The sequence below is a fragment of the Apostichopus japonicus genome, chromosome 19, assembly GCF_037975245.1.
Source record: "Apostichopus japonicus isolate 1M-3 chromosome 19, ASM3797524v1, whole genome shotgun sequence".
NCBI classification, from domain to species: domain Eukaryota; kingdom Metazoa; phylum Echinodermata; class Holothuroidea; order Aspidochirotida; family Stichopodidae; genus Apostichopus; species Apostichopus japonicus.
The window spans coordinates 15564675-15589302 of record NC_092579.1 but is presented as its reverse complement, the minus strand read 5'-3'; the positions used below and the strand labels follow the sequence as shown (position 1 = coordinate 15589302).

The following is a 24628-nucleotide window of genomic DNA, read 5'->3' as shown; positions in this document are numbered from 1 at the left end:
CAAATGTCAGCCTAACGGTCGGGAAAAGTATTTGGCCTACTCGCTTATGCTTTTCTCCCTATCATCGGTAAGATAGGACCAAATTACGCTGTCGCAACGATTACTTACACACTCTGTTCCTCGTCGGATGCCTTAACGATGGGGAACGTAAACAAAACCTTGTGTTTTTTCTCCGCCCGATGATCATAGTCACGTAAAAGCATCAACAACTGCTTATTTACCAGATGCTCGGATAATTAAGCTTTATTTACCCGGCCATAGGGTAAATAAGCATAGCGTCATCGATGGCCGGTTAAATATAGCCACCACTTTGACGATTTAATTGTAAACTATAGACGCAACGCACAGTCATCACTGCATAAATCTAATGTCACGCTTTATTGAAGAAGTTAATCATGTCTAAATTTCCCCTTCTGGCCGTTAACTAAGGGTAATTGAACAGCATTGATCACGTGCCCTGTACACTGAGTATAAACGGTATTATACGAAGGACATATTTTATCCGGTAGATTGTTTTAATACCCCGGATAAAATACTTCTCGGAAATTTTACAATGTCACATCGGAACCACATTGCAATCACGCCCAGGATGCAATCATATTACGCGATCTAGACAAAAACTACCAAACAATAGCGGAACTGGTGTTAGGCTCTTGTATTTGATTCTAATGTAAGCCTGTTCATTTGGTTTCTGTGAAAGTGGTTCCGCAACGAGTCCTTTGGCACATAGAGGAACGCATGCTTTTTGGTAGGTCATCGGTGCTCTCATTTGATTGATTTCGGTAATTAGACAATGGAGAGTAATTTTGTGGCTAGATCGTCTTGTTGATTATTATAAATTCCACCTTACACCAGGTTTGTGTTAACTACATTATGTACAGTATAATTACTAAAGATACAGCCTACTAGTAGTATACCTGTAGGTGCTAGGGTAAGGTGACAATATTTTTTGCAGGAAATCCGTGGACATGTTGAAGTCCCCCACCCCCCTGACCCCACTCCCCATGTTGAGATCAAAGTATTGCATGACTCAAAAAGTGAGTCACAAAAATTCCAATGGTTCAGATGTCAGAAAATTTATGTACAGTTTTCTGAGCTTGTCAACTTGAAACAGATGCCCCGATGAAGTTATTGTTTAATTACTAACATCAAGTCGACTGGCAGCTAACCTAGCTCTCCTGCATGCTGAGTATTGCAGCCAAACAGTTCATTGGTGTCCGTATATTTTCTAGGTTACCAGCCAACTCCATACAGACTACACATAAGTAGTTGTTTATTGTCTTCATGACAGGTACCACTAGTCGCTACAGTACGGCCAGTTTGTCATCATTCGTTACACAAGGAAATATTTATGAAAGAAATATGCCTCTATTTGTGAATGAAGAAATATATGAGAGCAACTTCACCTCGTCTTCATCTTTGTTTGACAGTTGTCCATCTCTGAAGGTAAATCAAATCATTATTTCTCTTTGAAACATGTATGTTGCAATGTGACTAACCTAGCTTGCAGGCTGGTATTTTAGATGCTCCCTTAAACTATGGGTTCGCAATTAACACAAAAATGGCACAAAATATCTGATTGGTAAGGCAATGTTTCCCAAACTTTTACGGTGGGTGGTGAGCTGGGTGACGGAAAACAGATCCAATGGAAAGCGAAGGGAATCCTCCTACATGTCACAAAGTGATTTGTTTCAAAAAGTTTTATATTTATGTGTGGAATTGTGTTTTTTTAATACACTAAGTTTCAAGTTAATGTGCATTATTCAGTTGCATAGTAAAATCAGTCAATATGCAGTTTATAATCATCAACCACCAGGGAGTAACCTACAGTATAAAGTATATACCAAGTGATTTGAGGTATTTCATTACAGGGCTATTCTATGGAATTCACAAAGTGGGAAATTTGAGAAGCAGGGCGGCAAAGTCCTGTACTCTCACAGGTTGTTTGACCTAATAGTTTGCTATGTATTTTATAGTTGCATTTAATGTTTGTCAAAGTGATGAAACGATTTGGGTAAAAGTAGGATTAATGTTTCATTAAACTGATAATACTGTACCTATCCCTAAGTCATACAGTATATTCAGAGTTTCATTGACAGCTAACTTTTGACACTTTCTCTTATGAACACTTAAATATATAACTTCATAATTTGTCTTTCTTGTCCAGGATTCGTCAGAGCTTATTTTAAGACAACCATTAAAGAAATTTACATCATTACCAAGGACTGTTTATGTCTACCAGAGGGAAATTGCAGCTACACACCCTCAGGATGGTGAGTATATGCTCTGTTGCTAATAATATTAGGCATTTAGCTACTCTATTCATGGTAATTATCACAGTGCTTACAGACGTTATATTAACCCTGGTCAATGATAGACCTGTCCCAGAGACAGTCCCTCCAGTTGGCAGCAGTTATATACTGCGCCCAATGACAAGTTACCTCACAGGTACCCATTTAACCCCTGGGTGGAGAGAGGCAAGTGATATAAAGCATCTTGCCCAAGGACACAACGTAATGAACTAGGCAGGAATCGAACCAGCAATCCTTGGATCACGAGTCCATCGCCTTAGCCAATTGGCCACCAAATTGGCCACCGAAATGTCAGGCCCACTTACTGTTACACATAGTAAACTGCTTATCCACTGCAAAAAGGCCAGTGTAGGTAAATATGATTTAGAGATGCAGAAATTGTACTGGAATAATATTGATTACGTCCAAACTTGTACTACCAAAGACGAAGATATTCAATATTTGAATAAGAGTTTTTGCCATAAACAGAAAGTGCTCCAGTAAGAAAGATTATGTAAATTAAAGGTCAATTTTTTTGCAATTTTGTAGTCACTTTATTATCTAGGTTTCCATAAGTGTACTAATCTGTGTCTACTGCAATGCGTTCTGAAAGTATTTACACAGTTAATGTACATCAAGAGACACATTCCACAGATATGGCTTTTGAAAATCATGTCCTTAACAGCACCTTATTTAATGAATGTAGTCCATATTCTAGCAACAATTCTGTTCTCTTGACAGATAAAATTGATATCCTTGGGTCAGACGATGCCACCACTTGCCACATCTTGATTCTTCGCCATACAGGTTATTTTGTATTCTTATTCTTACGGTCTTAATTGAGTGTGCCAGTTTTTGGATTATACTATTTGTTTTCATTAATCATTTGTGAAAGCTGGTATTACAGATCTATATGTCTTGGTAAAGCTGTATTGAGAGAGTTTCATTCAGTTGATGATACTAAATCATGTCGTTGGATTCTGCTTCATCCATTTTGATGCCATGCACTTCAATCTCTAAATTAGTATTTTTAGCTTTTTCTTGGTTTTGGTGACCGTAGAAATGAAAAGTCTCGTTTTGTTTTATCAGAGGTTCTTTTATCAAATCTGATACAAGTTTAAATACTTTGCTTTGACTTTGTTGATCATTTCTAAAATCTAAGGACAATCTAGAGAGAAATTAAGTTGTATTAGATATCATTTCCATGAGAAATATTTGGTTATAAATTATACATGTGAAATTTATTCAGACATCTAATATCCATTATAGCCTTTTGAATATCTAAGGAAAAAAAGCCAGATCTTTACACCACAGATATTTCTATCTCCCCCAACCCCCACCTCTTTCTCCCTATTCGTTAGCGGAAACTCAAGATCGGTACAAAGACAATTGTGACTACTGTAAATTAAGCAGCTGTTTGAATTGCTTTTGATAAACGTCACCTTTGGCTATTGATGCTTAATTCCAATTGTTATGGTGTTAATGATCATTTAACTATACTGTAGTCAAATTACATCCATGAGCATCAAACCTACTGTTGGTGATGAACATTTCAACATGCTCTTATAGGAACTGGGGCAACAGCCTTGACCCATTTTGATGGACAAAATACTCAACAGGGACTGGAAACTATGATCCAATTATTGAACAGTTACGATGATGCCAGCCCCTCTCAAGGACGGTATTAAAACTTTCACTTTTCAAACTCATTTTTTCTCGAGTGACATTTTAAGGCCTTACCAGCTATTTTATGCATCGCATATCAATATGTAAAGCATTAAATCTTCATCTGACAGCAAATGTCACTCTATCAGAAAGAAAGTTCACTTTTATCATCTGCAATGTGAGCTTAGAAAAAATGATGCCAGCCCTTCTCAAGGATGGTATTTAAACTTTCACTTTTCAAACTAATTTTTTCTCCAGGGACATTTTAAGGCCTTACCAGCTATTTTATGCATCGCATATCAATATGTAAAGCATTAAATCTTCATCTAACGGCAAGTGTCACTCTAGAAATTTCAGTTTTATCGTCTGCAATGTGAGCTTAGAAAATAGTCCCATCTCAAGAGTTTGTTCATAACTGTAGATGTGATTGTTTGAAGGCAACTGATCTTGGCTGGCTAAAGCTATCAGCTACTCCAGGAAATGGATCACACTACAGTAGATATGATAAATGCATTCCTTGCTTTGAAATGGGATAAATTTTAATATTTTACTGCTCTTTCAAATTATCTAAGTTGCAGGTTTTTTAAACTGCTGTCTCGGTTGCTAATGAATATTATCTTTCTTTGTGTATAAATGATATAAAGCAAATTAAAGATATTATTTTCACTATAGTTGCCATGGTGATATGACTTCAGCACAGTTGCCAGATACATAAAACTATGACAGAACTTACATACACAAACAATCCATGCCCTGCACGATTAAATTTGCTATATATGCAAGTTGTTTTCACCTAGCAGCAGAAAATTGATATACCTTGAAATTAGCCATTAAAGAAGTTGCCAATGTTACTAACAACAGAATGAGTTTCTGTATTTTTAATATAAAAAGTAGAAAAAATACAGGATAATTTGTTGGCTATACTATATTAATGTTTGCATATTGTTCATTAAATTCAACAGAATTGAGGCACATCTATTCGGCGGTTTCTGTGATTCAAAGAATACCTCTGCACATCTAACATGCAATGTGATTGGTAAGTCTATTTAATTCAGGAAGGGTTTATCCTTATTCCAATGTGACAGTGTACTTCAGTGAATATTAATCAGATCTTCTCTTCAAAGCCCACCAGTCTCAATTGAGTTACTAGCTTCAATACCTATTAAGTTGTTTACTGTACAGACAAAAAGAGATTTCTCTCAGTAAATGAGTTCTGTGGATTGGTCATCCCCCTACTTTAGGTAACAGGTTTAATAATCGGTACATCAACTTGGATGGAAATCGCCACTGTTTGAAATTGTCAAGCTGGGAAAATGGTTCACAGGAAGATATTTAAATCATTTTGGTTGAGCTAGTCTATATCTGAACCACCCACATGGTAAGCGAAAGAACCATTGTGTTTATTGTGTTTGTGATTTATCCACTCAGTCACCAGGTTTCTTCATTGAAAGCTGTAGCCGTGATGTGTTCACTAAAGGGAGACCATTCCTTTTGTACAGTTACTCTTTGTTGTCTGATACGTTTAAAATCGATCGTTAATTTTTATGGTGAATGCTACTTTCAAATTGATTTTGAAGATATTAACTGTAACAGATTAATACAGCAAGATTAATACAGCTGGAGCTTCGACTGGGCATTATCTCCTCGTAGGTAGTCACATAGAATTGTGGACCCAAGTTACCAAACTTAAGACAAAAAAGGAGGAGACACTCTTCAAATGTGATCTTCCAAAAAGAGATCACAATTTTGCTTATTGTTTTCTGGCTTAGACAGATTAGGAAGAGAAAGGCATACTAAAATATATTTATATTTTTTAACAAAGAATACTACAGGTTATCCCTTATCACATCATTATAGTAGACAATATGAAACTCTTTTTTTGAGGTAACATGTAATTTGTAATGTTATTTTCACAGACTTTAAACTCCTCCATTCTCTTTTCTTCCTTAGCTGCCTTACAAAATCAGGGAACAAACATTCATTTGCAATCTTTATGCTGCACAGGTATACTATTCATTTGTACTATTAATTGTTAAAATAACCTTCTTGTATCATCCCATCTAACAATTTCTTCTTTAAATTCCAAATATTTGGTTCATTCTGTGAGGTGAGGATCAGCACCTGTGCACCCACACATTCATGCATTGCAAGATGTCAGACACTCATAGTAACCCTCCCCCCCCCCCACTATCCTGCTCCTCTCTCATCACTCTGTTATGTTTTTGAATATTGAATATTATAAACTGGGAATGAATACTATGTTTTTTTTCAAAGAGACACCAAAGTAGATTCTTTAGGCTGACAAATTAGTCAGTTAAATTTGTCCATATGTTTTACAGTGGATCACAGTATTGTACTTCAATCAATACTTCAATCAAATTAGAGGACAAACACAAACCATTTAAAGTTCTGACAAGAGCAGTCATGGTTGACCATGCCATTTCATGTACAATCCCACTGCATGTGGCCCCAAAATGACATACTATATATCTTGTCAGACTCAAGCATTTTCCAGTTTGCCAGCATAGTATACCCTGTAATAGGAGATGCTGATAAATTACACATCGAAGCTTACATGGACGAATACAGCTGTAAACCAGTCCTTGACTGTGTAACCCTTTTGTGACTTGTTGGGAGTGTTCTTGTGCAGGATATTTAAAGCATAGTGCTACACAAATATCTGATAATCCGGATCTTAGATTTGTTCCCTAAATCCTGACGGAGCGCAAAGCTGAAGGCCGGCTCTTTGTTGCCTTAATCCTGATGGAGTATAAAGCTGAACACTGACTTTTTAATCCCTAAATCCTGATGGAGCGCCTGGTTGAACGCTGGCTCTTCGTTTCCTTTCAAAACTCTAGTGCTTTGTTTTATTCTCATTCATCCTTATAACCTCTCTGATGAGACACTTGGCAGAGTTTGTCTTTTTTTTCTGCAAGGTTTTTTTTTTGTATTGCAAATGAAACAGTACGATAAAGCCATTCATTAAGAAAACATTGTTTTATTGTTATTAAAAAGCATTTCTTGATAGTAAATTTATTATGATTATTTTTTTAAAGAAAACTGGCTAAAGTTATAGAATTCAGCTTACGGTTTGTACCTTTTCCTTTATACAGAGGTTAACAATGTAGTAAGAGGAGACATTAATTGGCCTGTTCTTTATGGAGTCGGTGAGTCCAGCCTGCCATGTTCCACCCATTTGCAGTAGACTGCTACTTAAATAAAGTTCTAAATAGATGGTGTGTACCCAGCAGAGCTCAAAACCTTTCAAAACCGTCCATTTTGTCAAGCTACCTGTTGTCTTGAAAATTATACTATTATGAATGGATGGTGTCAGTACAAACATTTTGAAAGCAAATTTAATCTATTATTTGTTTAACTTTCTCATGTCTCTTGGCATTATTTATATTTGATCAATGGCAGTAGAAATGCCATGGACTGCACTCAAAAAGAATAATAGTCAAAGTGGTGGGTCAATTCAATATTGCTTGACAAATTATTTGCAGGTTATCTTTGAGATTTTCATTGGATCAGCGACAGGTGATTGTTGAACGAAATGAATGTGTGTAACAATATCAGGTCTGACTATATTAGAAGGGTGTTACATTAAAAAAGAATAAGAAATTTTTGGCTATAGCCTGATTTGAGCTGGTGGCCTTCGAATTACATATCCTATGCTTTGTTGACTATCCCTATGTAACAATTTCTTTGTTGGGGGAGGCAGTCAGAATCCACAGTACTTTTTAGTACTGTGTCAGTCTGTGTAAACAGTTTTGTTTGACATTTAACCCAGACAACAGCTGGGAATGTATTTCAAGACAAATTGAGCGTTTTTATGTAATGTTTCCTAGATATTTCAACTACAGAAAATTGATGTTATAAACAACATGGAAGGAGCAGATTGAAGTTGCTTGTAATTTCTCAGATTTTCAGTTTTCCATTCTTCATTTACAAGACTATGTGAGTGCATTGTGAAATTATTATTGCCCCTAAAGTCTGTTGTTCATTGGCTAGCAAGATATTTGATGCTCCTAAAGTCTTTGTTCATTGGCTAGCAAGATTTTTGATGCTCCTAAAGTCTTTGTTCATTGGCTAGCAAGATAGTTGATGCTCTTAAAGTCTTTGTTTATTGGCTAGCAAGATATTGTATGCTCCTAAAGTCTTTGTTCATTGGCTAGCAAGATTTTTGATGCTCCTTAAGTCTTTGTTCATTGGCTAGCAAGATTTTTGATGCTCCTAAAGTCTTTGTTCATTGGCTAGCAAGATTTTTGATGCTCCTAAATTCTTTGTTCTTTGGCTAGCAAGATATATGATGTTTCAAAAGTATTTGTTCATTGGCTAGCAAGATATTTTATGCTCATAAAGTCTTTGTTCATTTGCTAGCTATATATCTGATGCTTCTTAAATCTTTGTTTATTGGCTAGCAAGATATTTGATGCTCCTAAACTCTTTGTTCATTGGCTAGCAAGATATTTAATGCTCCTGAAGATGTTGTTCATTGGCTAGCAAGATATTTGATGCTTTTGAATTGTCTTTTCATTGGCTAGCAAGATATGATGCTCTCAAAGTCTTTGTTTATTAGCTAGGAAGATATATGTTGCTCCTAAATTTTTTGTTCATTGTTTTTTTACCCTGTTTCATCTAGAACCTAACTCTTAATAACCAGTTGTTATAATTTCAGGAGTCAACGTGAAAACCGGTAAAATTTTTCCAGCTGAATTTGAAGACAAGGGTCCAAATGCGATGCTAAGGTCTGCAAGAATCTTTGGAGATGTCCAGGCAGTAAGTTCATGCTGCAGACGTAGTCCATTCAGTGGTTGTAATGACCTAGAAACAGCAGGTTTTAAATAATCAGAAATATACATAGAAAGCAAATGTCAAATAAAGTAGTGTATTTGTTGTCATCCAATGAAAGTCCATATTTAGAGGCTGAGTTTTTAATACTGCTAGTGACAGTCAAACTGTTTCCAAGAATGTGTAAGATCCTTATCAGAAAATTAATGTGAAAGTTCATTCCTATGCTTGTTCTACAATCATTGGTGTTACTAAGCTTTGACGACAAGGATGGGGGTGTGCGGGGTGTGGGGGGGGTGGCATTGTTACCTGACAAAGTCTCTTGTGTTTCTTTGACATACTGAAGCACACAGATTCTTTGTACAAGTTTGCAAGTGTATTTGCAGATGGGCCCCATTATGTGTATCATTCGGTTTGCCATACCAGAACAAGTTTGCAGTGACGTGAAGAGGCATGTCTGATAGAGCATGAACAGAAAACTTCATTAATGTTATTAAAATCCTCTTGTATTTCCACAACTTGATCGTATCCTTGACGTTTATGCTTGTTATCGTTCCAGATGACACAGGTGTACTTCCCTGAATCGGGAGAGTTTAGGATACACCCATTCAATTATCGTGTACCTAGGCATCTGGCAACACTACTTTCACTACCAGATGATATCTTTCTTGCGGTAAGTGAACCAGCACTGTATAGAAACAGAAACATTTAACAATGATTGGAACTACTAATAGTAAGAGGTGGTGAAGGTAACCAAGAATATTATTAATTGGAATGTTGAAGGAGGATGGCAAGTTTATGAACTAAAAGAACTGAGCATATGTTTGTGTTCAAGAATATCTTTCTATTGGGAGTGGGGGAGGGGGGGAACAGGGTGTTAACTGATGCTGAGGTGATAGGACATAAGTACAAATGGAATTCTGATGAAATTCTGGAGGAATTACTATAGAAGATGATCAAGGAGTTGCGTGTTTGTTAAAGTTGAGAGGGACTCTATTTTGGTGAGATATCTTCCCTCATACTTATTGAGGAACTCAGACTGAAATGCTGTGTGTTTTCAAGTTGGTTTTTTTCTTCATTATTCACAGTATACATCGACATCCCCAGAGGTTGAGAAGCCAGGTTATGTGCAGAAGACGAGAGAGACTTTCAAATTTATGCTATCGAATCCGATGTCGAGAATGATCTTCCCAAACACGGATCCGCATATCTACCATTTGGAGGATGGAAAGTGGAAGATGAAATAACAGAAAGAAGGAGGAGAAGGAGGCGGGAGAGGCAGAGTAAGCAATGTACAGAGCGATAAAATCAAGGACGACTTACAAATATAAATTTGTTTAATTCAGGGAAAATTGATCATTATCTTAGACATTGTTCCAAACAGTGAAGTTTTGTATACATAAATGCATGAATTCTATACAGGTTTAATTAGAGCCAACTTTATTACAACATGACATCCAGGAAACATTAATGATTCTGTAAAATATGTCTACAAGGTCTGCGAGGGCAAAAGGATTCTGCAGAGGGTTCCGGGGAAAATCATGGTCTGTTAAAGTTGAATAAGTCCAGAAACCAACTTTTAATATACTTTATATATATGCATAATGCTTACAAGACGGAAACCAAGTCTGAGAGTGCCATACCTGGCAACCCCCCCCCCCCCCAAACCAAACCAAACTGTTAAGACATCAATCCAAACCATGGTGGTTTGAGTTCAGAAATGATTAATGTATGAAACTTTTTTGCTATCTGGAAACAATGGTGAAGGAACACTAGGGTGGTACATACATTCCTTGATGTAGCCATTGGTATATCTAATATAAAGTGTGTTTATGTAATTTTACTAAAATTTTTAGGGGAAAAAATACACATGGAAATAACTATTCTATTCATAAGACCTCAGCAATTTTTTTGCTATAACTCATTGTTAAAGGTAATCAGTATAAGCCCAAATTTTTTGGCATAGTTAAAATTGCTAGAAGTTGTCAAAAAGTACTTAAATATAGAGGTTTGCTCGTCAATGAAATTATGTTCAGACGTTGAAGAGTGTTAAAATAGACAAATGCAGTATAACTCAGTGTGGGGTGACTACAAAATGCTTGTAAAAAATGTGAGTATAGGTGACCATAAATTTAATTTCTAGCATGTTTAGGTGCCATGCTGATGCCATAGGAGTAATCGGTTTAATTGTTGTAACCAGATCAATTTTCTTGATTAGATTTAGAAGTATCCAGTTTATGTGTGTGAGTTTGCTTTTCAATGCCAAACAACCAACGCAATGTATATATCCAGCTTAAGAATTGACTTATTAAGAAATAGCTTATAAGCGTAAATCTAACACTGCATGTATCACGTGTGTGATCCTGTTTCTTTAACAACTTTCAACCTCTTATTCAGATATAAATCAGTTTTGCTTTCCACTTTTGCAAAATAGAGAAATATTGTTTATTGCTGCACCAAAAATAAAAATATCTACATATATTCTGTGTAGTTTGCTCAAAACTCCATAATCCAAATGTTGACAAAATGACTGCTGAGATGATTGTCGTAACAAGACGTGAACTGTTTTCATTTAAAGACAATACACCATTGTTTTGATCTATTACAACTTTTTGATTCCTTGCCCTAAGGCTCAAGGAATCTATCCAATGGTGATTGCGTTTGTGTGTGTGTGTGTATGTGACACCCTTGCCTCGTAAACATGATAACTCAACAACGGCAAGTTGGATTAAAGTCATACTTGGTACATAGATGCACCATACTGAGTGAAAGAACCCTATTGATTTGGGTGCTCATCTCAAGAATATATATGATGGTCACAAGGTCAAACGTAAAAGTCTTCAAATGCTAATAACTCCGCAACCAAAAGTCAGAATTTATTTGTACTTGATATTAATATGTTTGTAGATAACGGGTACATGGTGATTTATGTTCAAGTTGATATTATGCATATTTATTAGGGGAAGCGGCTTAAGTTTATTTCCACTAAAATAGATTGTAAACACGGTAACTAAATAACAAGTCATACTTGGTACGTAGATGCGCCATAGTGAGTAGATGAACCCTATTGATTTTGGTGCTCATCTCATGAATAATAATGTCACAGGGTCAAATGTAAACATTTTCAGAATTGAATCATACTTTGTATGGAGGTGTTGGTAGATAGCGGGTACATGATAACGTATGTTCAATGTGATATTATGCACTTTCGTTAGTGGGCAGGGCTTGACTTGATTTTTGCTTGTTAACATGGTAAGTTAACATATTTAGTAGGTAGGTCCACAGTCAGTGAAAGAACCTTGCTGATCAATTTAATCAACAATGATGAAATCTTGGGATTATAATCTCAATTGGCAAGGAATCACAAAAAGCTTACTGGCTTTCTGGTTGTTGTAATGGCTTTGCTTATAATTCTGAGAGGGTTTGTGGAAAATATTTCTTCAAATTTTTTACAAGAGCAAAGGACATTTCTTGTACTATGGCCTATCTCTCAAACTATGCAGTAGGAAGGACAAATTATTTCTCAATTGTGAGTGGTTCTTATTAAATTTAAGGAAGAAATTTTAGCATCATCAAATTGTTACATAAATTTCAAATATTCATATGTTACTATCATTAGTAAATCAGTGTTTGACACTTTCACACAGTAAAGTTGTGTACACTTTATGGTTATTTTATAATACCAGACTAGTGTAGTCAGTGACATTATTAATTGATAATAGGGTGACACAATGGTGCTAGGGAGACATAATGACACTAGGGTGATGCAATGATACTAGGGTGACAATAATACTAGAGTGATGCAATGATACTAGGGTGACACACTGATACTAGAGTGGTGCAATGATACTAGAATGATGCAATGTTACTAGGGTGACAATAATACTAGGGTGACACACTGATGTTAGAGTGATGCAATGATACTAGGGTGCTGCAATGATACTAGGGATGCACAATGGTGCTAGGGAGACCTATTGACTCTAGGTTGATGCAATGGTACTAAAGTGATGCAATGATACTAGGGTGATGCAATGATACTAGGATGACACACTGCTACTAGGGTGACACACTGATACTAGAGTGATGCAATGATACTAGGGTGACAATAATACTAGGGTGACACACTGATACTAGAGTGATGCAATGACACTAGGGTGATGCAATGATACTAGGGTGACAATAACACTAGGGTGACACACTGGTACTAGAGTGATGCAATGATATTAGGATGCAACAATGATACTAGTTAGATGCAATAACAGTAGGGTGACAATGATACTAGGGTGATGCAATCATCCTAGGGGGATGCAATGATAATTGGAAGACAGCGATACTAGAATGACATGATGACACAATAATACTAGAGTTTCATTATGATACTAGGGTGTCACATATAACTATGGTGTCATAATTTGTCAATGGTGCCATTATAATTGCAGCTTTGATTAGTTCTCTAGATGACAGATTTCCTTTCATTCAATTTAGAGACAAAATTTTTAAGTGAAATTCTATAGTTTGCAACACAAATTTTAGAGGCATTGCTCTTCAACAGTAAGATTACCAACAGTAATTTCTTCCCTTTATTTAATAGCTTGAGTACCTTGAACATTTATTGCAATTTCTTTCCCATATTCTTTTCAAGTTTAAAGGTTTCATTCTTTAATAGAATCTGAGTTACAGAGAGACTGATATAGGTGAAGAATAACTGGAGAAGGAGGGATTGCAATCTTTTGTTCATAACTTCTCATTGGATGTAATATTTAACACTGAGGGTTGTCTACGATACAGACCTCGTCTGGTAGTTTCTAATGCCGGCCAGGTTCCATGGTATACTTTGCCCTGTATATTAAAGGGTGCATCACGTGTATTTCACGATGGTTTTAAGTTAAACAGTGAATTCCTCTTTTTGCCACATTGACAGTAGCTGCCATTGTACAAATCTCCATATTAATGTTTCAACAAGGTTTATTAACAGCATGCATGGATTTGTTGTGATCATGGAACTGTACTCCTTTCTATGGTATAATACGTAACTGTCTAAACAGTAATATACTACATAACACATGACCTTTTTGATTTCAGCCAGTTTCTACTCAGATTTCTGTGTGTGTCTCTGCTGGCTTGATTTTGATGGGGGGGGGGGGGGTTACAGATGAATATTATTTAATCTATTCAAGCGAGGGAGGGGGTGGGAGGGAGGGAGGGAGGGAGGGAGGGAGGGAGGGAGGGAGGGGGAAAAGTTCATCCCTGGCTTCTCGGTAATGTCACATGGTTGTCATTGTGATGCTGTCCATATACAGTAGTGAGGATGATAGTAATGGTCGGTTGACTAGGTTTTAACTTCTTTTTAATCCCTTTAAGTGCCATCACTGAATTTATGAAATGAGCCGTGGACACTGGTGTCAGTTTTATCCGTCTGGTTTGATTACCGGGTAGCAAGCTTACCATTCGCATCTCTATTAAAAGTGGGGAAGGTGAATTGGGGAGGGGATTTGGGGAAGGGATTTGTAGAGGAGTTGGGAGGTTGGATGGGATGCAAGTGTGCATTTGTACCGATGGACATTTACAGTTCGCTTCACAAATGACATTCATAATCAGGGGATTAAGTAAATTTATATATCATGTTGTTTTATATTGTTTCCATGTGATATTAATACTATGATGCAAATGAAAGCACTGAAAATGATATTTTGCAATAAAACTTCAAATAATAATTTTTTTTTATGAAATCTTGTCAGACTGCTATTAAAACAGCTGTGTCAGTTCAAACCTTCTTATGAAAGGCCAATCAGGGTTTTTCACTGAATATGCAATTGGAGTTCCCACACTTTTATGAATATTCATAATTCATCTCCGCAGGATATATCAAACAAGTTCCAATGTCTAATTATTAATTACTCTAATTACCAAAAAAATTCGTTTGGACATGACAGAATTGATGATGATTATGATGATCTATGGAAATACCACCGGTTAATTAACCAGTTATTAATCTTTTATTTTAGATTAGAAATGTGAGATGACATAAATTAACTTGTATACTTTTTTAAATTGTAAAAGTGATATTATGACAACTTAGCTGAACAGCTAGTGTTTGATGTCTGAAAATAAACTTGTAATTTCTCATATCCATTGTTATGTTTTCATTTCATACCTTCAACACAGTTAAGAGACACACATAAAATGAAGATATATTTGACTGAACATTATATTTATTCATTTTCTAAAGAATCTATTCCACAAAATGATTACGAATCTGTACATCCACAATGAAACCTTTTTACTGGTTGCCCCAGCAGACAATAGTAGCATTGTTTTTAATGTTGATCACCATCCTTTAAAAATTCATTTTTAATGATCAAATCTTTTGAAAGCAGCAAACTCTCTCAAGATTAAAAAATTTGTTGAGATTGCAAATTAAGAAATAGTAATAATTGAGACAGTATAGTTCCTGTTGAAAGGCATTTGATAGCGATAGAATCTACATCATTAATGTAACCAGCCGCATTAAAAGTCTTCGCTCTTAACAAGATACAGAACATACTGTCATAAAATGCAATCTGTTAATTGGCACGTATACAACCCCCTCAATTAAGAGGAGATGCAAATAAAATATTCCACAGGCCCTACCCCCCTGCCCCCCACCCCCCTCCATATGAGGCTCTTACCAAGATACAGAACATACTGTCATAAAATGCAATTTGTGATATGGCATGTATATAACCCCCTCATCTAAGAAGCAATTAAAGTAAAATGCAATTAAAATATTCAACAGCCCCTACCCCACCCCCCTCCATATGAAGCCTTAAGATTACTTGATTGTTGGGTAAGAACCTGACAAAAATGGGTTAAAACTTCTAAGAATTCAACTCTGTAGTAGGCTGATGCAAAAAGTAAGCTTTAAATATTTCTTATTTAGCTGAAAGTATGCAATCTGCTTCTTTCTAAAAATGCCACGGTAATACCTTCTAATACATCTTCAAATCTTCATGATTGATTCAGAACATAAAATCCAATAGTTTCATCGACTGAGAGCAATTTCACCACAACCCCCCTCCCCCCCCCCCAATAAAAACAAATCGAACAGTGAATATATACATTGCTATGATAGGAATTGCACTCATTTGAATCAATAAGGGAAAAAACTACAAAATATTAATGAAAGAAGGACAATTTTTGTTGAGATGACGAAACAAAACTAGCTAAAGAAAAAACCTGATACATTCTGACTACACTTCTCATGAGTTCTCTAAGGCACTTTTGTTGTAACAATTGTGAAATTCCACATAGTGAAACTGGTGAAACAGCCAAGTTTCTTCGCCACTCAAACCATGGCTGGATAATGCCGTCACATGACACATATAACATATATGTATCCTCTGCATGGAATGTGCTTCCCAACAAATTTGCAACTCACGTTCGTGTTTTGAGAACAAGCATATTAAGTACTACAAAAACACTTATTGATAGATTGGTATATATATATATATATATATTTTTCCCTCTTCTTTTGTTCTTGCATTATTTAGAAGGATGTGATCTGCCTCACAAGCCTAGAAAGGGTTTTAAATTCCTTTCGTAACATAAATTTAAATTGTAACTGTATCACATTTGTAAATAGAGTTATCATTGTGTGTTATAATAAACAAATAAATGAAATACACACTATATATATATATATATATATATATATATATGATATATATATATATATAATATATATATATATATATATATATATATATATATATATATATATATATATATATATATACATATATATATATATATATATATATATATATATATATATACATATATATATATATATATGATATATATATATATATATGATATATATATATATATATATATATATGATATATATGATGTTTTGGGATTGTTCCTCCTGTCCTGCAACCAGATTACTGTTTATTACATAGAGGTTGCAATCTTCCTTCAATACGTTGATGTTGCACCTCAGAGTTATATATCACATGTGTCATAACCCCCATGATATCATAATATAAATTTTCCCCCAAAAAATCATGTTTTCAGTACTGTTAGAGGTTTCATAATTGGGTATTAGCTGTTACGGCCCATGAGTGCCTGTATGGCTTTGCTTGGGTCACAGGTGAAAGAAACGGTCAAAGCATACCGGGTACCATCCGTCACCTTCTCCACGTAATGCGCATTCTCAGAACCAGACGTGAAGAATGACACCCGACCTGAAGAAAACATGCCAAATTTATGAAAAATCAATTTAAGCATAACAAAAGGAATAACAGAATATTGTTTATGATAGAATGGAGAAATTGATTTAAGTTGCACATTAAACTCAGAGGGAGAGGGTTGCTCAGAGGGAGATGTAACTTCAAGATCACAAAAACTTGATTGCTAAATGTTGAGACAACTTATGCTAGTCTCAAACTGTTTCCATAAATTTTAACTTACATAATTGGTGTTTATTGCTCATTATTATTCATCCTTTCTTATTTTCTTTGTTAGGTATGATTTTTATTTTATTTTCAAAAATTGCTAAAATGATCACAAAGATAAAATCTAACTGATAACACCTCCTACTAGCATTGAGTTTTATATTATATAGATACAACTTAATTTTTCAAAATGAACATATGAAGAGGAATACCAACTTGAAACTACACAATTGCAAATATCCTATTGGCACTATTCCATCACTTTACTCAAACTGCCCAACCTCTCATATAAATTCTGAGCCATACTCTCATCAAAGGAGGGAGTTTTCCATGAACAGTGTCCTCTATCATACAACATTACGATGATGGTTGGGTCTGCTTTAAACTTCATTTCTGTTGAGATACTATGATACTAATCAAACCAGCTACTTGCTGCTAAACCTTTGCATGGCAGACCATGCTGGTATATATATCTGGTATATATATCACAGTTCCATAACTTATTGACTCACCAAACTTTGGTTCAACGGTTTTATTGCCGTTTGAATCGACGAACACGAACCGACCACCTTGGAAGTCTTCCTTATAGTCAGTTAAATACAGCAGAGAAGTATAATCAAATGTGCTGTATGTCTCCTGAAGACAAAAATAAGAATGTTGTAGTAAAGAAAGAACAGCTTCACCAATTGAACAATCATTAACAGACAACTATGGTATAATGAAAGGGCAGAAATTGGGAGGGGTAAGGATTGGGGGGTAGGGATTGGGAGGGTTGGGTCAGGAGAGGTAGGGAGGAAAATGCGGAAGCAATCAGTAATATAATATTCTAATAAAATACCCACTAGTCATAAATCTTGGTTTCATCACTAACTTCTTTTGTTAAAACTACCAAGACACTTTCATGAATAATACAAAAATTATTCTCCATAAATATGTCCCTCACTTACGTGACATCACTCGCCTTTCCACTCCCCCCCCCCCTGCAACCCACAATTATTTGCCACAATAGTACAGCAATAAAAGTAAATATATAACAAGAAATTATGCTTTAAATGATAGTATGGCACCTGGTAGGGGCACCAACAACAGATTGCCCTGCACCAACCAATAATCCAGTTGAGACCATTTTTTGTTCATACTGTACTTTCATGTCCTGCTTTCAAGGCAGTCATACTGACAGTATGTGCAGTATGAATATCAGGTTTCTGTCAGTTAAACGGTTAGAAACTGTTTGTACTGTCAGTATTATTGCTTCGAAGCATGATATGGGAGGACAGTATAGCATGGTATTAGCATCAGACTAACAGTCTGAACATTTTGTTCCCCATTTAACATACAACCTATGAATTTGTCAGTAGGCCTATACATTATGCTGAGAGATTGCTCACCTTATCTACGTGAAGATGCCAATATTCATCATGGATTGTTTTAGCTGGCTTATTGGTCATTTTGCTGAAGAAAGTTGGACTGGTCAGATATAACTTTGCATATGGCACCCTGAACTGTGTCGCGATGGCCATACGGATCTTTGTCGACACGGACCTTGAGAGGAAACGTTGATATTTTCACTTTTGATAAACTAACATGACCATGGTGTGAATCAATATCAAAAGGAATCAATTATATGAATTCAATTGATTACATTATAAACAAAAAAATAAAGAAACCGACACCATTTGGTATTTACCATCCAATACAATATACAAATATGGAGACTTTGCCGTAGGCTTAAAATACTTTCAAAGCAAATTTTTTAGATTTTATGATTTTCTGTCATGTTGGTTTTTAGGTTCTAGCTTCAATTGGAATTTTCACTTTTTACCATTAAAATTGTAGATTTTGTAGTCAATCTGTTTTATCGCTTTACTCTTCACCAGTGCTTTTAATCGTTTATGATCTCATATTCCTGTATATATCTGTATATGGTATGTGTATTTACTGTTTTATGTTTTTAATGTTTTTGTCATTGTATATTCTAGATTGTTTGTGAAGCGCACAGATGCATCGCACGTAGTGAGCTATATAAGATTTTATTTACATTACAAATGCAGCTGCCTAGCTTTCTAATAGTACATATAACCTTAATGTCATCTACTGTACCTGGTAGGGGGGAATTTACCAGCTAAGACTTGTAAATTGCAAACAAGATAAATACTAGTTCCCACTTTAAACAAACCATGATTGCACTAGATCAAAAACAGTGAATTTGGTGGATGGTGAGATATGCTTAAATGTAAGTTTAATTACTAACATAGTGGGATACAACCAAGCTACTTTAAGCAAAGACATATTTAACAAAGTTATGAAACAACACGAGAGATTCTACTTACTTGTAAACTTGAAAGTCTTTTTCGCTAAAAACATCTGTTATACCTTTGTCTTCCAGCAATCTGCAGAACATCAAGTTAACAAAACAGTGCTTGATATTTATAGAATTATCGCGGAAGCACACGTGTCATCCCTGCATTGCCATCATCAATGATTAGGACAATTCCAACTATATATGGACATAATATGACCTCAAAAAGTATGAGATGGGAAAGACGGTGGGGGGGGGGGGAGGGAGGAAGAACAGAGAAGGTAGGGTAGAAGAATGCAATCATAATAGCTCCCTTAAAAGGATAGTTAATGCCCCTGGAGATGCAAATCAACACCTAATAGTTGGAAGTTCCAAGTGAACACAGTTGCCTTGTTTTTCACACCTTGTTTGAAAACAATATTCAGATGGCAGGTTGGAGGAGGGGGGAGGGTGGGGGAAGCCAATGACCCTGGTGACCTTCTGGTATTATTTAAGTCATTTAACTTCTTCATTTTAGTGCACATGTATTTCCTCAACTTACTTACTTGTATATATTGATGAAACTTGTTCCCTTAGAAAGTGCCCCTGTGTTAAGATCTAAAATGGAAGCCTACAAAGAAAAAAGCATTTTTTTTCCCTTAAAAATAAAGTTTAAAATTTGAAGCTTGTTTGTTATTTGCATAGACAAAAGTTCTCACCTTGCTCAAAAGTTTTGCTGAGATGATTAGTAAAGACAAACTAAGAATGGAACAAACTAAAAGGACGGGAACCCTGTTGACGAGCTACCCGTAGCCAATAGACCCTAGTGTAGGGTTACTGTCCATTCTCTGTTCCAAAATTGGGGTATGGTTTATTCAACTTTACATACAATGGTAGTATAAACAGATATATGGTAACAGTAACCAATAAATAAGTAAAAGCCTTAAAGTAGCATGAATATTGAAAATTTAATAAGATTACAATCTATCTCACTAGCATTGCAGATAACTGACTAATGTTACCAAAACGAAAAAAAAATGTTAGTCAGACAGATTATTATTGGTAGAGACAAATTTCATAAGTTACGTATATACTAGAAAGAATGTTCAGGCATAATTTGTAAAATCATATCCACCTCAGTAATGTTAATGGATTTTTTGTACAATCCTGGCTTGACTGTCATGGAAGCAATGAACTGTACTTTATGTTTTATAAACCGCAGCAACTCAATAAATATTAACATACGTACCCCTCCATTGGATCCACCATAGGCAAGACCTGACTTTGCAACCCTAGAAGAAGAAGACAAAAACACAAACAAATAAATCGTTTTGCCAACTTTTACTGGTACAGCATGACAGTATAATGTATCATGTGTTATTTTTACATCATCTTCTGTGTTAATCAATTATACAATCAGACTCCCAAAGGATAATATATCTTCTTTTTTTTTCTTTATTCCAGAATAAATTACAAAATTTATAAATAGGACACATAATAATGATACATAAAAGACGTAAAAATGTACAATCATCTTGGCCAGTGTCTCCATGGCTTGAGGCAAGCTTCAAAGTCCTCTGATCTAAGGAATGGCAGGTTTTAATAGCTCAACAATTACATAAAGTATTTGTTGTATGCAATAGGCCTTTTGTATTGTGAATCCTAATGGGTTGGGAGGGGGAAGGGGTGGGCAAGAAGAGGTTTTGATATAGGAATTAAGTTATAAAGGGAGAACTGCAAACAATTTAGGCTATGAAAATCTGTCACATATTCACAATGTTGCTCAAAGTATTTTGTTTTCAATTCTTCAAGGTACTTTCAAAATATATTTAAGTATGTATAAAACTCTATGGCAACAGACAGTAGGTTGATACTGTAGGGAGCAGCACAAGAGTTAGCTACACTGAAAGTGTTGATGTTTTTCATTGTTGTGAAAGTATTTCATAATGTAGACTTACTTTAGGAGTGTTTGGGCCTCTTCTCTTGTCAACAGTTTATCCATGACACCACGACCACAGTGGTGAGGAGCACACTCTAAAATTCAAATAAAGGTGAATTCAAAATAGAGCACTCTGTAGAGCACACTCTATAGAGCACACTCTGTTATTCAAAACAAGGTGAAATAAAATAGAGCCCACTCCATAGAGAACACTCTATAGAGCACTCTATAATTCAAATAAAGGTGAAATATAAATAGAGCACACTCTATAGAGCACTCTATAATTCAAATAAAGGTGTAATAACAATAGAGCACACTCTATATAGCACACTATATATAATTCAAATAAAGGTGAAATATAAATAGAGCACACTCTATATAGCACACTTTATCATTCAAATAAAGTGAATTGTAAATAGAGCACACTCTATAGAGCACTCTGTAATTCAAATAAAGGTGTAATAACAATAGAGCACACTCTATATAGCACATTCTATAATTCAAATAAATGTGTAATAAATATAGAGCACACTCTATATAGCACTCTGTAATTCAAATAAAGGTGAAATATAAATAGAGCACACTCTATAATTCAAACAAGGTGAAATAATGTATGAAGAAATCACAAACATGTATACAAAACAATTTTTTGCAAACAATAGTTTTCACAAGGTGTGCTTTGGGTTATAATTACCACACCTTCAATTTCTACCTCACTAAAATTGTTTGCACTACAAAGTCTTCCGAAAGTACCAGTTTGAATTTGGATAGAGGGCCAAGATGCTAACTTCACCACAGCTACTGGGTATTACTCAAAATTGAGTAAGCCAAGATGCTCTCCTAGAATATTTCTCTTAATTGAATGATAATTGATTAATAAATCAATTATTTTAAACATTTTCCATATTACCTGCAACCAGAATGCGAAACATAATTTTCAAAAGTTTCAACCCGTCCTGAATTATTGCAGTATATATATATAGGTCAAAGCTCATGAACTGCTTAATATCCGTCACAATGGGTAAGAGTGCAAGGCATTTTATTTTTTTTAACACTTGAAACTGCAAAAAGGAGTGGGGAAGGTGGGGTGTGGGAAGGCAGGTGGAGTGGGGAAAGGCAGGTGGGAGTGGGAGGAGAAACTTGGAAGAGCAAATATCCCTTTAGCCTATGTCACACACAGTATGCATAGGCAATTCCCTTCAAAATAGTTTCTATAAACTATTTAAATTTTGATTGGTTGTTTACTGAAATACTGAATATGGAATTTACAGTAAGCAGTGATGGGAGTCAATTGTAAAAGGTGGTTAAACCTTGAAGTCTATTTCAAACAATTTGTAGTACTTTAAATGGGACTGAAATTCACAATGTATGGAACATGTTTCCAAATACTTAAACTTGCATAACTTCAGTAAGCTTACCTTTGAATTTCTTCCTGTCTTCTCGGTAATCTTTCGAACAGTTTCTATCAAAGATTCTTGCTTCTATTTCTTCATCCTGCTTGGCAAGTGTGGGTAAATCCTTATTGTAAACAACCTGAAGTGTGTATATTAATATCCCAATTATAATCATTCTCATGATGGAATGGCGAAGGGTTGCACCCCATCTGAAGCCAGACGGCTGCTCTGGCAATCGATCATGACTGGAATGAAAAAGAATACCAAATACATATAATACATCTTTCTTAAAAAACAAAAACAACTTCACTTCAACATACAGAATGAGATAAGTGCTAAGCAAGATATATTAAAAAAGTCACACTAATGAGTACAAATGTAGTTAGGAAAGATGTTCCAAGCTAAGAGGGTATTGAGTAACTTCCATTTGTGGAACTCGTTCAGAGCATGGCTAAAATTAACAGCAACAACAGCATATTGGCAAAATAGTCTCTTTTAAAGTTACCCCCAATTGATCGCAAAATTAGGTGCCCCTTTCATCAAGTTCCAGTAGGTGCCCTCATAATTACCTTGATCATTGAACTTTGTTTCCAAACTATGACAGGGCTCCAAATTTTTGGCCCCCAGCCCCCAATAAAAAACAAAAAAGCAAGAAGGACAGGAACATTGTACCAGAAACCAGCAATTTAGCAGCTGCAGGGTGCATTAGGAGTCTTACAGTTTTGTTAAAGATCTCATCTTTCCTTTTTTCTCTTTTCTGTGTTCTGTCATTTCTGTATGTGTCTCTTTTGAAAAATACCAAGCCATCATTTCAAATTTTGAAATTACATTGATGCCTTTGGAAAGCCAAGAAAACTATTCCACCATGGTTATGTACGCTAGCTAAGTAGTTAGGCCGTGGCTATTCTTACGACTAGTCGTAACAATTATTTATAAACTATTCTTACGACAAAGGCGAATTCAAGCGCAGTAAAGTAAATAAAGCAACTGCGCATGTAGTAGGGGTAACCCTAACCCTAACTTTAACCCTAAACCACAATCCTAACCCTAACCCTAACCGGAAATTATTGTTACTCCTGGTCGTAAAAAATAGTTCTCCTGTCATAAAAATAGCAAGTGCGCATGCGTAGTCGGAAATTATTCTTAGGAACAGTCGTAAGAATGGCCACTTTGAAGTAATTATGTTGTCTTGGCTAGGTTGGGCCTAAGTTAGGCTATAGCACAAAACTACTGTAGTACTAGGCTAGGCTAGGCTATCCTAGGCCAAGGATAGAGGTATATTGGCCTAAGTTATGCCTATTTCGTTATCTCAATAAGTCTCTTACGATGTGTCTTCGCTTTCCTTTCGATTTTCCTTCGGAGATTTACTCCCAGACTTCTTGCGTTTCTCAACAGCCATATTATAGTTTTACAGGGTGATACATTCGACAACCTTTCACTCTTGTGTTTCTTACTGTTACACATACATAGGCTACGTGTTTATACCATAGCTGTCGCAGAATTAAATTATCACGCGTAATGTAGTTATGTACTAGCCATTTCAGTAGATTATATACCGGTTGTGCTTGTACGGTCCATGGCTGGTCGGAGCTGATGTCACGGACATGTATATGGAAAGCCAGATGCTAACTTATTTGTATTATTTGTATAGTCGAAACTCTGTGTTCTTCAGGGAGTTGTTATGGAACAACTCCCTGGTTTGTTCATATACATCGTTAATTAAGCATGGATTTCCCAAAGGAAAATTAGTTTTATCAACATATAAACCATTTATTAACTGAAAAGCTTAGAGTTCCGAACAAGTTTAGTAGGCCTACACTTTTCGAAAAAAG

General features: G+C 35.6%; 2 protein-coding genes across 2 annotated transcripts; one reads left to right on the top strand and one right to left on the bottom strand.

Moving 5' to 3' along the window:
• Positions 1–466: 466 nt before the first annotated feature.
• Positions 467–13898, top strand: LOC139959824 (protein N-terminal asparagine amidohydrolase-like). Its single transcript, XM_071957703.1, has 11 exons — positions 467–748; positions 1292–1446; positions 2168–2273; positions 3033–3098; positions 3861–3972; positions 4919–4992; positions 5907–5960; positions 7070–7123; positions 8635–8735; positions 9307–9420; positions 9836–13898. Exons 1-11 carry the CDS (start codon positions 739–741, stop codon positions 9992–9994), a joined length of 1005 nt encoding a protein of 334 aa, XP_071813804.1. The 5' UTR covers positions 467–738; the 3' UTR covers positions 9995–13898.
• Positions 13899–16616: 2718 nt separating this feature from the next.
• Positions 16617–24344, bottom strand: LOC139960425 (2-oxoglutarate and iron-dependent oxygenase domain-containing protein 3-like). Its single transcript, XM_071958770.1, has 9 exons — positions 24122–24344; positions 22821–23041; positions 21422–21497; positions 20713–20755; positions 20030–20094; positions 19516–19575; positions 18574–18727; positions 17698–17821; positions 16617–16975 (listed from the first exon to the last, which is right to left on the bottom strand). The coding sequence occupies exons 1-9, from the start codon at positions 24193–24195 to the stop codon at positions 16833–16835; spliced, it is 960 nt and encodes a 319-aa protein (XP_071814871.1). The 5' UTR covers positions 24196–24344; the 3' UTR covers positions 16617–16832.
• Positions 24345–24628: the final 284 nt, after the last annotated feature.